Genomic DNA, 13,640 nt, shown 5'->3' on the forward strand with positions numbered 1-13,640 from the left:
ATTGTTTTCATTGATGACATACTTATTTACTCAAAGAATGACCAAGAACACGGTGAACATTTGAGAAAGGTGTTAGAAGTATTGAGGAAGGAAGAATTGTACGCTAAGTTTTCAAAGTGTGCATTTTGGTTGGAAGAAGTTCAATTCCTCGGTCACATAGTGAACACAGAAGGTATTAAGGTAGATCCGGCAAAGATAGAAACTGTTGAAAAGTGGGAAACCCCAAAAACTCCAAAACACATACGCCAGTTTTTAGGACTAGCTGGTTACTACAGAAGGTTCATCCAAGAGAAAGCGTTTCAGTTATTGAAGAAAAAGCTAACTACGGCACCTATATTGTCATTGCCTGAAGGGAATGATGATTTTGTGATTTATTGTGACGCATCAAAGCAAGGTCTCGGTTGTGTATTAATGCAACGAATGAAGGTGATTGCTTATGTGTCTAGACAATTGAAGATTCACGAACAAAATTATACGACGCATGATTTGGAATTAGGCGCGGTTGTTTTTGCATTAAAGACTTGGAGGCACTACTTATATGGGGTCAAAAGTATTATATATACCTACCACAAAAGTCTTCAACACATATTTAATCAGAAACAACTGAATATGAGGCAGCGTAGGAGGATTGAATTGTTGAACGATTATGACTTTGAGATTCGTTACCACCCGGGGAAGGCAAATGTGGTAGCCGATGCCTTGAGCAGGAAGGACAGAGAACCCATTCGAGTAAAATCTATGAATATAATGATTCATAATAACCTTACTACTCAAATAAAGGAGGCGCAACAAGGAGTTTTAAAAGAGGGAAATTTAAAGGATGAAATACCTAAAGGATCGGAGAAGCATCTTAATATTCGGGAAGACGGAACCCGGTATAGGGCTGAAAGGATTTGGGTACCAAAATTTGGAGATATGAGAGAAATAGTACTTAGAGAAGCTCATAAAACCAGATACTCAATACATCCTAGAACGGGGAATATGTACAAGGATCTCAAGAAACATTTTTGGTGGCCGGGTATGAAAGCCGATGTTGCTAAATACGTAGGAGAATGTTTGACGTGTTCTAAGGTCAAAGCTGAGCATCAGAAACCATCAGGTCTACTTCAACAAACCGAAATCCCGGAATGGAAATGGGAAAACATTACCATGGATTTCATCACTAAATTGCCAAGGACTGCAAGTGGTTTTGATACTATTTGGGTAATAGTTGATCGTCTCACCAAATCAGCACACTTCCTGCCAATAAGAGAAGATGACAAGATGGAGAAGTTAGCACGACTGTATTTGAAGGAAGTCGTCTCCAGACATGGAATACCAATCTCTATTATCTCTGATAGGGATGGCAGATTTATTTCAAGATTCTGGCAGACATTACAGCAAGCATTAGGAACTCGTCTAGACATGAGTACTGCCTATCATCCAGAAACTGATGGGCAGAGCGAAAGGACGATACAAACGCTTGAAGACATGCTACGAGCATGTGTTATTGATTTCGGAAACAGTTGGGATCGACATCTACCGTTAGCAGAATTTTCCTACAACAACAGCTACCATTCAAGCATTGAGAAGGCGCCGTTTGAAGCACTTTATGGTAGAAAGTGCAGATCTCCGATTTGTTGGAGTGAAGTGGGGGATAGACAGATTACGGGTCCGGAGATTATACAAGAAACTACCGAGAAGATCATCCAAATTCAACAACGGTTGAAAACTGCCCAAAGTCGACAAAAGAGCTACGCTGACATTAAAAGAAAAGATATAGAATTTGAAATTGGAGAGATGGTCATGCTTAAAGTTGCACCTTGGAAAGGCGTTGTTCGATTTGGTAAACGAGGGAAATTAAATCCAAGGTATATTGGACCATTCAAGATTATTGATCGTGTCGGACCAGTAGCTTACCGACTTGAGTTACCTCAACAACTCGCGGCTGTACATAACACTTTCCACGTCTCGAATTTGAAGAAATGTTTTGCTAAAGAAGATCTCACTATTCCGTTAGATGAAATCCAAATCAACGAAAAACTCCAATTCATCGAAGAACCCGTCGAAATAATGGATCGTGAGGTTAAAAGACTTAAGCAAAACAAGATACCAATTGTTAAGGTTCAATGGAATGCTCGTAGAGGACTCGAGTTCACCTGGGAGCGTGAAGATCAGATGAAGAAGAAATACCCGCATCTATTTCCAGAAGATTCGTCAACACCTTCAACAGCTTAAAATTTCGGGACGAAATTTATTTAACGGGTAGGTAATGTAGTGACCCGAACTTTTCCATGTTTATATATATATTAATTGAGATTGATATTTACATGATTAAATGTTTCCAACATGTTAAGCAATCAAACTTGTTAATACTTGATTAATTGAAATATGTTTCATATAAACAATTGACCACCCAAGTTGACCGGTGATTCACGAACGTTAAAACTTGTAAAAACTATATGGTGACATATATATGGATATATATATATATAGTTAACATAATACTATGATAAGTAAACATATCATTAAGTATATTAACAATGAACTACATATGTAAAAACAAGACTACTAACTTAATGATTTTTAAACGAGACATATATGTAACGATTATCGTTGTAAAGACATTTAATGTATATATATCATATTAAGAGATATTCATACATGATAATATCATGATAATATAATAATTTAAAATCTCATTTGATATTATAAACATTGGGTTAACAACATTTAACAAGATCGTTAACCTAAAGGTTTCAAAACAACACTTACATGTAACGACTAACGATGACTTAACGACTCAGTTAAAATGTATATACATGTAGTGTTTTAATATGTATTTATACACTTTTGAAAGACTTCAATACACTTATCAAAATACTTCTACTTAACAAAAATGCTTACAATTACATCCTCGTTCAGTTTCATCAACAATTCTACTCGTATGCACCCGTATTCGTACTCGTACAATACACAGCTTTTAGATGTATGTACTATTGGTATATACACTCCAATGATCAGCTCTTAGCAGCCCATGTGAGTCACCTAACACATGTGGGAACCATCATTTGGCAACTAGCATGAAATATCTCATAAAATTACAAAAATATGAGTAATCATTCATGACTTATTTACATGAAAACAAAATTACATATCCTTTATATCTAATCCATACACCAACGACCAAAAACACCTACAAACACTTTCATTCTTCAATTTTCTTCATCTAATTGATCTCTCTCAAGTTCTATCTTCAAGTTCTAAGTGTTCTTCATAAATTCTACAAGTTCTAGTTACATAAAATCAAGAATACTTTCAAGTTTGCTAGCTCACTTCCAATCTTGTAAGGTGATCATCCAACCTCAAGAAATCTTTGTTTCTTACAGTAGGTTATCATTCTAATACAAGGTAATAATCATATTCAAACTTTGGTTCAATTTCTATAACTATAACAATCTTATTTCAAGTGATGATCTTACTTGAACTTGTTTTCGTGTCATGATTCTGCTTCAAGAACTTCGAGCCATCCAAGGATCCGTTGAAGCTAGATCCATTTTTATCTTTTCCAGTAGGTTTATCCAAGAAAATTAAGGTAGTAATGATGTTCATAACATCATTCTATTCATACATATAAAGCTATCTTATTCGAAGGTTTAAACTTGTAATCACTAGAACATAGTTTAGTTAATTCTAAACTTGTTCGCAAATAAAAGTTAATCCTTCTAACTTGACTTTTAAAATCAACTAAACACATGTTCTATATCTATATGATATGCTAACTTAATGATTTAAAACCTGGAAACACGAAAAACACCGTAAAACCGGATTTACGCCGTCGTAGTAACACCGCGGGCTGTTTTGGGTTAGTTAATTAAAAACTATGATAAACTTTGATTTAAAAGTTGTTATTCTGAGAAAAAGATTTTTATTATGAACATGAAACTATATCCAAAAATTATGGTTAAACTCAAAGTGGAAGTATGTTTTCTAAAATGGTCATCTAGACGTCGTTCTTTCGACTGAAATGACTACCTTTACAAAAATGACTTGTAACTTATTTTTCCGACTATAAACCTATACTTTTTCTATTTAGATTCATAAAATAGAGTTCAATATGAAACCATAGCAATTTGATTCACTCAAAACGGATTTAAAATGAAGAAGTTATGGGTAAAACAAGATTGGATAATTTTTTCTCATTTTAGCTACGTGAAAATTGGTAACAAATCTATTTCAACCATAACTTAATCAACTTGTATTGTATATTATGTAATCTTGAGATACCATAGACACGTATACAATGTTTCGACCTATCATGTCGACACATCTATATATATTTCGGAACAACCATAGACACTCTATATGTGAATGTTGGAGTTAGCTATACAGGGTTGAGGTTGATTCCAAAATATATATAGTTTGAGTTGTGATCAATACTGAGATACGTATACACTGGGTCGTGGATTGATTCAAGATAATATTTATCGATTTATTTCTGTACATCTAACTGTGGACAACTAGTTGTAGGTTACTAACGAGGACAGCTGACTTAATAATCTTAAAACATTAAAATATATTAAAAGTGTTGTTAATATATTTTGAACATACTTTGATATATATGTATATATTGTTATAGGTTCGTGAATCAACCAGTGGCCAAGTCTTACTTCCCGACGAAGTAAAAATCTGTGAAAGTGAGTTATAGTCCCACTTTTAAAATCTAATATTTTTGGGATGAGAATACATGTAGGTTTTACAAATGATTTACAAAATAGACACAAGTACGTGAAACTACAATCTACGGTTGAATTATCGAAATCGAATATGCCCCTTTTTTTTAAGTCTGGTAATCTAAGAATTAGGGAACAGACACCCTAATTGACGCGAATCCTAAAGATAGATCTATTGGGCCTAACAAACCCCATCCAAAGTACCGGATGCTTTAGTACTTCGAAATTTATATCATATCCGAAGGGTGTCCCGGAATGATGGGGATATTCTTATATATGCATCTTGTTAATGCCGGTTACCAGGTGTTCACCATATGAATGATTTTTATCTCTATGTATGGGATGTGTATTGAAATATGAAATCTTGTGGTCTATTATTATGATTTGATATATATAGGTTAAACCTATAACTCACCAACATTTTTTGTTGACGTTTTAAGCATGTTTATTCTCAGGTGATTATTAAGAGCTTCCGCTGTCGCATACTTAAATAAGGACGAGATTTGGAGTCCATGCTTGTATGATATTGTGTAAAAACTGCATTCAAGAAACTTATTTTGTTGTAACATATTTGTATTGTAAACCATTATGTAATGGTCGTGTGTAAACAGGATATTTTAGATTATCATTATTTGATAATCTACGTAAAGCTTTTTAAACCTTTATTGATGAAATAAAGGTTATGGTTTGTTTTAAAATGAATGCAGTCTTTGAAAAACGTCTCATATAGAGGTCAAAACCTCGCAACGAAATCAATTAATATGGAACGTTTTTAATCAATAAGAACGGGACATTTCAATTTTCTTCCGCTGTCGTGCTAGTCTTGTCGTAGACACCCGCTGCTCTAGTGTTATCACCGCATGAACTACTTTATCTTGCATTCAAACTTTAATACTTTTGAACTATGTTTTGTAATGACCTAAGGGTCACATACATTTATTCATGCTTGCTATTCGTAGAAGCATACTGTTGGTGTAAAACATTTGATGTCGATTATAACGTCACCTTTTTATCGTGAATACAACTTCTTTTAGTACAGCATGTAGTACTTAACCTTGTAATGATCATGTTGTTGATGATTCGTACACGATGGTTTTGTACGGGGCATCACACGTATCATATAGAGGTCAAAACCTCACTGTGGAATCAATGATTAACGTGCCGCGTCAATAGCAATTTTGATGGGTCGTTACAAGTACCATCATCATTCATCATTAAACAAAAATTGTAAAGTAAGTTTTAAGTCAAGATTAGGGTTTGAAATAAAGGCTGAATTCGTTCAGTCGCCAAGACCTCTATAAAAACTGAAATGAGGTGAGACCAGTGGCCATGGCTCCGTATATGAGTCCCCTAGAGGCTGACCAATTTCCACAACCAAACTCATCTTCGTTTGACCGTGGTGACGGCTTAAGTGCGAGTAGGTCAGAAATTTCAGCACAACGTTAAAAGGGTGTAGTGACTTTCGGATGGCCATAAATCCTAAACCGTAACTCGGATTAAGATGAGGTCTAAACGGAAAATCATCTAATCGAACCGAACTAGCTGGAAATCAGCTTTTCCAGTAGCCCAGGTTATTGATCAGTTCCAGAAACAGTAAGTAAAGGTGTTCTGGTGGGTTCTTGGTGCTTGATGCTCATCACGGTTCTCATCCTTGATGCGTATAGCTTCAAGTGTACAACTCGTTGATGTGTTTGCATCATATTTATCAAGTTTTGACCATCATAACACTAATGTAAGTCTAAGATATGTAGCACAACTCACTTAAGAGTTGTATGAAGGTTGATGAACCAAAGTTACATCAAGATCTTAGATCCGATACATACATGAGTTCTAATAGTAATATTAAGCTACAAACTTGAAAGTAAATTAAATAAACAAGATCTTAAGTTGTAGAACTTAGATCTTAGTTAGATCTTAAGGATCCTAGACTAGAAAGTCTAGATCTAGTGTTCTTAAGTTAGATCCTAAGTTATAAGACTTGGATCTTTACTTTAATGAAACCATAAGTTATGAAACTTAGATTTTCATCTTGTAAAATGTATGTAAGCTTATAAGCTCTTATTTACAGCAAACTTAGAAGACCATAAGTTATATAAACTTAGATCCAACATAAGTATATGAAGTTATAACTAGAAAGTTATACTTCCATGTTCTTGAACTTATAAAGTTAACTTTAGTTTCAAGAAATATGAGATCAATATTAACTAGTAATACTTGACCAAATTAACAACATCACAACTTTAAAGTACTTACAAAAGAAAGAAATAAACTAAAGTTACAAATATTATGTTCATGTTTGTTTCATACTTAAGAAGATTCAATTCAAAGTTTGGATCTTAGGATTTAAGTCTACAAAACATGAACACAAGTATGATTATGAAACTTGAACTTTAAAACTCTAACATTTAAGTGTAGAACCATAAGTTATAGAACTTAGATCCTTGTTCTTGGTTCTTCATCAAACAAAGATGAAAGTAACCAAGATTATATGAAGATACAAGCTAGGTTACTTGATCTTTAACAACAACAAACAACAAGTAAGTAAACAACAAACAAAGAACAAGTATATTGATGATGATGGTGGCGGTTTTAGAACAAGAAAAAGAAGAAAAACAATTTTGTTACTTACAAAGTTTTGAGAGAAAATGTGAGAGAAAGAGAAGTGTTAAATGAAGTGTGTGTGTGTGTGTGTGTGTGTGTGGAGTGAAGAATACTAGTAAATAAGTAACACAAAAAAAAAAAATGAACCTCCTTTCATGCCCTCTTGGCCGACGGTTTTTAAGGCAAAAGGGGGAAGTCAAATGGTGCTTTCAAGTGTTAGAATGAGGTGTAAGCTTAAAATGGTAATAAAGTTAAATGCATGGGAGCTTGGTGCAAGCATGTTTGTGACAAGTCTCTTCATACTTAAGTTAATTAATCCTAGTTTAAGACTTAATAAGTCATTAGCATAATGTTGGGCTAACTAGTCCATTAAGAAAGTAGGGTGGGCTTCCAAGTCCATGTACATTAATAAAAGCCCAAATCCAAGTAAGTATGCAACAATTAAATAAATAAAGCCCAAGTAATTAACTACTTGCATTAGTTAATTAAAAATGATTAATAATAATTAATCATGAATGTAAATAATATCCAAAATATTATTCGTGAAAAGTACGTGTGTCACAAAGACGAGTCGGGACATGTAAAGTCAAATACGGTAACAAGTAAATGTATTAAAAAAATACATTCATTAAAGCGCAAGTATTAATAATAAATATTAATAAATAAAGTCGAAAAATCCAGGGTCGTTACACGTATTCCTAAATGGAGGTACCACAAAATCATGGCGTTCTTAAAACAAACACTTGTTGCAACATCATCAAATCATGACGAAGTGATTGCATTATATGAAACTACTCGAAAATGTGTTTGGTTGAGATCAATGACACAAATCATTATTGATTCTTGTGGACTAGAACGCTATAAAAGACCAACAACTATCTTCACCAACAACTATATATGAAGATAATGCAGCTTGCATAATACAAATGAAAGAAGAGTACCAAAAGTGACATAACAAAATATAAATGCTGACGAGGCGCCAAAGCCATAGACGGTCTTAACGGTCATAAGTTTGATGGAAAAGAATGGTATGTTGGTAAGGTTCAGAAAAGACTAAAAGGGAATAGGAATTGAAACAAGGGTTTGAACAAACCATGAAGGAGACTGTAGACAAATCACATGGGCTAAACTTGTACATAAAAGATTTAGATGATACAGTTTCAGATGAAAACCTCAGATTCTTCTCATATACTCAAGATCTCGTAAAAGACAACCAGATTGAAATGAGATATGTTCAATCCAGCAAAAACTCTGCCGATCTTTTCACTAAAACACTTCCAACTGCTATTTTCAGAACGCATGTAGCAAGGTTTTTAACGAGCCAGTATAAGTTGATTTCTAAATGATAATAAAGTTGTCATCAAAGGGGGAGTGTTATGAAAGTCAAATTTGGATGACAACTTAGCACAGTAAAATTATGAATTATTGATTACTGTTTCACCTATCATTATCATACATAATTGAAAACAACAATTGTATAGTTAATTTTAGTACTATAAATATCGAGTGAGATATAAGGATGCTACATATAATTCTTCAATAATAATTCTTACTTCCTCATTTCTTCTTTAATAATCTATAGTTGAGAATTAGGCTACGTTATCTATCACTAAATTACAACATTTAGAAGTATATAGATCACTCTTTCAGAAAAGGTGATGTTTTTGTAATCATACCGGGCCAAAACTGATAGTGTACTCACAAACTACTTCTTTAAACATCATGGACCAGCCAAAACCCAATAACAGTAAACAAACGATCGATAATTTTTTGATGCCGTTTTTAAGCCTTTTTATATTTGATATGTTGTCTCCAAAGAGAACTAGTCTTTGGTTATCACAAAATCAACCATATAAAAACATACTTCTGAAAACTCATTCAACGTTTCATATAAAAAATAGATAGAGATAGATAGATAGATAGATTATGTTACACCATAACAAGATAATTAGTAACCAAAATTCCTATAACCAAAAAACCTAAATCGCCACTAAACTAAAAGGGTTAAGAAGATTGTGCAGTTTGTACAACACCAGAAGCTTTTTGATGGTTGTTATAGGCATAGCCACCACTACCATTACAATTACCATTGCCATTAGCCCTGCCAACACTTCCTCTGCGACCATCAGGGTGTTGGTTACGTCCATTCTGGTAGGGTCCACCTCTACCTCCACTTTGACCACCGCCACGCCCATTACCCAAACCTCTCCGGTCACCGCCGCCGGCACCACCACCACCGATGTGGCGGCTACCGCCTCTTGGGTTCTGATTCGATCGATTAGGAAAATTTTGGTACTTGTACACTGCTTTTGTCTGAACTGGAGCTGCTTGCATGGAGTTATTAGCTTTAACCTTGTGCCGTCTCAACTGAACCTTCTGAAAACCATCTTCGTCTTGATCAGCCTCCTTATTCTTTGGACAGTCTTTAGCACCATTTTCCTGCAAAACAATTAAGGATTACAAATTTAACTTCTTTTGCTTCCAACAAACACCTGTTGTTGTTAGCAACTGTTAATTTCAAAAACGATACAACTCTAATTTATCTTAATTAATAATCATCAAATAAGAGTCTCCAGTATCTTAGTCACTGTATTATCACTTCCCATTTTCTAGAACACAGCTTACAACAGAAAGTCAACATCTAAACCAATGCAAGGCCCAACCAGTCAACAACTAAACTCAAATTACAAGTACTGTAGGCTAAGTAAGTCAACAAATCAAATAGGGTAACGAAATAAATATTCAATAAATACCAAATATGATTATACACATAAATAGATACCTTTTGTTTTTGTTCCACTTGAGTAGAAGTCTCCACAGGCACACTACCAAAATAAATCACACTCCTCAGATCCTTCACAGACTCAACCTTACACGGCGCCGTTTCATTCTCTACATTATCTACAACAGTTTTACTTAAACTTCCGTTCTCACCATCAACTTTTTTCGCCATACCCATTGATTTGGGCTTAATAGCTTTATTGATCTCTTCATTTACCTTGTGTTTTTGTTCTTCTACTTGAGTAGAAGTTTCCACAGGTACCTGCAATACAGACCTTCTAGCAGCTTCTGCCGCCACATCAGCAGTTGTTTTCATCTCTGGCGTGATTTTAAAATAATCCGATCTCATAATCTTACCTAACTTCTCCCTCAACGCAGCATCTGTACACCAAACCAATATTACACACATTATATAGCCACATTTACACAAATAATAATAATATAAAAAATTAAATAAAAATCGACTTACAAGTAACATTAGTGTCTGGAGCAATTGCCTGTTCAGACTTTGCAATCCAAAGCTTGGCATGTTCAATACAACTCTGCAACGCATTCTGATGCGACAAATTTGAATCAATCGGTCTCAAAATCAATAACGAACTCATTAATGATATCAAATCCAAATCACTCTCTCCCAACATCACATCACTATCGTCATTATAACTTAAACAACTAATACGCTCATGAGTCCTAGTCAGCATAACGGTTTTAAGATCTTTTCGTGATTTCACATCAAACAGACTACCAAAATAAATCAAATTCAACAGATCCTCCACATCCTCAGCCTTAAACGGCGCCGTTCCTTTCTCAACGTCAATTTTTTTACCCTTACCTTTTGATTTGCGTTTAATCGCTAATTTGATCTCTGCATCTACGGCGACGGATATCGGCTGCCGCAACTTCTCGAGTTCATCAACGACGGCAACAATTGACGGTTTAGAATTGAGTAGATCCTCTTGTTCTTTGTGTACGGATTTACCTTGAGCGACAGATTCTTCAAGTTCAGCGATTCGATTAAGTTTTTTTCTTAGATTACGGATGCGTTTGTTGATCGGTGTAAGTACTGGTCCGTCGGTGACGTCAGAAACGGCGGCAACTGACGGCATTGTGATGATCGTTGACGAGGATTTTATAGAGCGTTGGGTTGTGGTTTTGGAGTAGGGTTTATAAACTGGGGTGTAAATTGTGGGAAATAAAAGAGGCGGATGGGAGTTTATATATAGGTTAAAAAAACTTGTGGGCCACGTAGCATGGATCATCCCAGGATGTAAATTCGTAATCTTTCTTGATCTTTATACTCCATATATAAAGGAAACTTCTAGAATTTAATATTAAGCTGCTCCGTATTTTAATATTTAAAAAATACAGTAAATACGTATTTTTGGAAGGTAAATTTAATAAACACGCAGTAAATTTATATTTTGATATTGATATTGGTATATAACTAGTAAAATGGGCCCGCGCGATGCCGCGGGACCTTTCGGGTTGTATATTTATAGTTAATGGAGCGTTATGTATTTACAGAAGTAAAAACGTTTTGCAACGGGTGTTTTTAAATACATGTAGTTAGTATCTAGTGTACCTAATAGCCTTTTTAACGGCATGAAGATCGTGTTAAAAAAAAGGGAAACAGAATTATCGATATGATGTAGTTAGTTTGGGGAGTTTATTATAGGTTATGGAACACTAATCTAAATACACGTAATTAGCGTTTTTTTTTGGAAGTGTCCGTGTCGCGTATAGTTAGTCTCGTTGTGTTCGTTAGATTTTTTTGAGTTGAACGGTTTGTTCGAAAAAAATTAACGCGGGCCGAGCGGGAAGATATGTCCCGTTGAGTATTGAATAGAATCCGATGTGACGACCCGGGAATTTCCGACCAAATTTAAACTTTAATCTTTATATGTTTCCGACACGATAAGCAAAGTTTGTTAAGTTGAATATCAAGAATTTTAAACTGTGTCCATACATTCATTTAAACCTCGACCAAGTTCCAACGATTCACGAACCATTAAACGAATATGATTATATATGTATGTGTGTGTGTGTGTGTGTGTGTGTGTGTATATATATATATATATATATATATATATATATATATATATATATATATATATATATATATATTATAACTTAAAACGTAAAGAAAATATTAGATTTAATACTTTACATGATTGTATCTGTTTCAAAATGTTTATCGATGGAATTAGAAGATAAGATCAAATGATTGAATTATCAGATACATTGAATTATGGCTACGAGTCCCTATTAGGAGGCCCACTTTGATTTAGGAAACCTTTCTTTTTTAACCATATTCGGAAAATGGTAAAGTGATTTTACAAATAAGAACAAAAGTGTCATTAACGAGAGTTAGTCAAAAGTTAGTAATCATTTCCGTTTAAATTTCAAAAGTGTACCTTACTTTGATTAACTCGTGTCCCTTGATAAATCAATTATTTAGTTTTCATATTAAAAACATTATTTGGTAAAATAACTACTATTATTTAAAACGATTTAAATTATATAAAACGAACTTTGAAATGTAATTGGTTTTGAAAGACTAAATATTATATCATTAGTTAAATATTTCAAACATATTTATTATGTACAAATTTACAATTCTAAATAAAAATATATATACATTTTAACTTAGTCATAAAACGTCCTGATTTAAAAAAATATATTTTGATAAATAACGAGTCACTGATTTATAGAAGCAAATGACCACAACGCTCAATTTTACAAATTACATTTTTTATAAGGTAATTTATTGATGAGTAAGTCAAATTATTAATAAAGGTACACGTCGCGTAACGAAAAAGGCTTGTTTTCTAAACGTACGAAAGTGCGCTCGAAAAACCGAAAGTGGTACATGAGTCGAGTGACAACGTCCGTGTCATTTGTGTAAAAATTATTTTTTACCATGAACGTAAATATAATATAATATATAATTAATTATAAAGATTAAATAATATATATAATTCTTTATATTAATCAAATGAACGTAAATATCCTACTCGAAGTGTTGGCAAGAGTATAGGGGTAGGTGAGGGCTGCTACTTGCCTTTAAATATAGAACGAGCTTAATTACAATTCATTTCATCATTCACTTCGAGAGACAGAAAAATATATACATATATTATTAATATTAATATTATTAATATTAAGATTATTATTATTAATCTTATTATTGGTATTAGTATTATTAGTAGTATTATTATTAGTATTATACATAAAATACTACGACGAGGTCATGAGCGAATTATTTCAAGACGGGTTTTTCGAGTAGGATAAGGCTAAGGAAATTATGGGTTATAGCTATGGAGGTGATGGGTATGGTTCATGGGTATGCTTGTGAGGTCAATCTAGTGTTTATCGTCTCCGTTGCTTCTATGTACCTTTCCTGCAATATTGAATATCAATATTGATACGTAAGAACTCATAATTTAATTTTTTTTACATATTAATAGTGTATCCCTGACTAGTGCTCGAGTATATAGGATTATGCATGCTTGTATTTTTGACATTGTCATTAGATAGGTTATGTTG

General features: G+C 33.7%; 1 protein-coding gene across 1 annotated transcript; it reads right to left on the reverse strand.

The window, feature by feature from the left end:
* Positions 1 to 9,317: 9,317 nt before the first annotated feature.
* Positions 9,318 to 11,206, reverse strand: LOC139901327 (uncharacterized). The gene is made up of 3 exons (XM_071884055.1): positions 10,564 to 11,206; positions 10,096 to 10,475; positions 9,318 to 9,752 (listed from the first exon to the last, which is right to left on the reverse strand). The coding sequence occupies exons 1-3, from the start codon at positions 11,198 to 11,200 to the stop codon at positions 9,318 to 9,320; spliced, it is 1,452 nt and encodes a 483-aa protein (XP_071740156.1). The 5' UTR covers positions 11,201 to 11,206.
* Between the last annotated feature and the right edge of the window lie 2,434 nt (positions 11,207 to 13,640).

This window comes from Rutidosis leptorrhynchoides, chromosome 3 (assembly GCF_046630445.1).
Source record: "Rutidosis leptorrhynchoides isolate AG116_Rl617_1_P2 chromosome 3, CSIRO_AGI_Rlap_v1, whole genome shotgun sequence".
NCBI classification, from domain to species: Eukaryota; Viridiplantae; Streptophyta; class Magnoliopsida; order Asterales; family Asteraceae; genus Rutidosis; species Rutidosis leptorrhynchoides.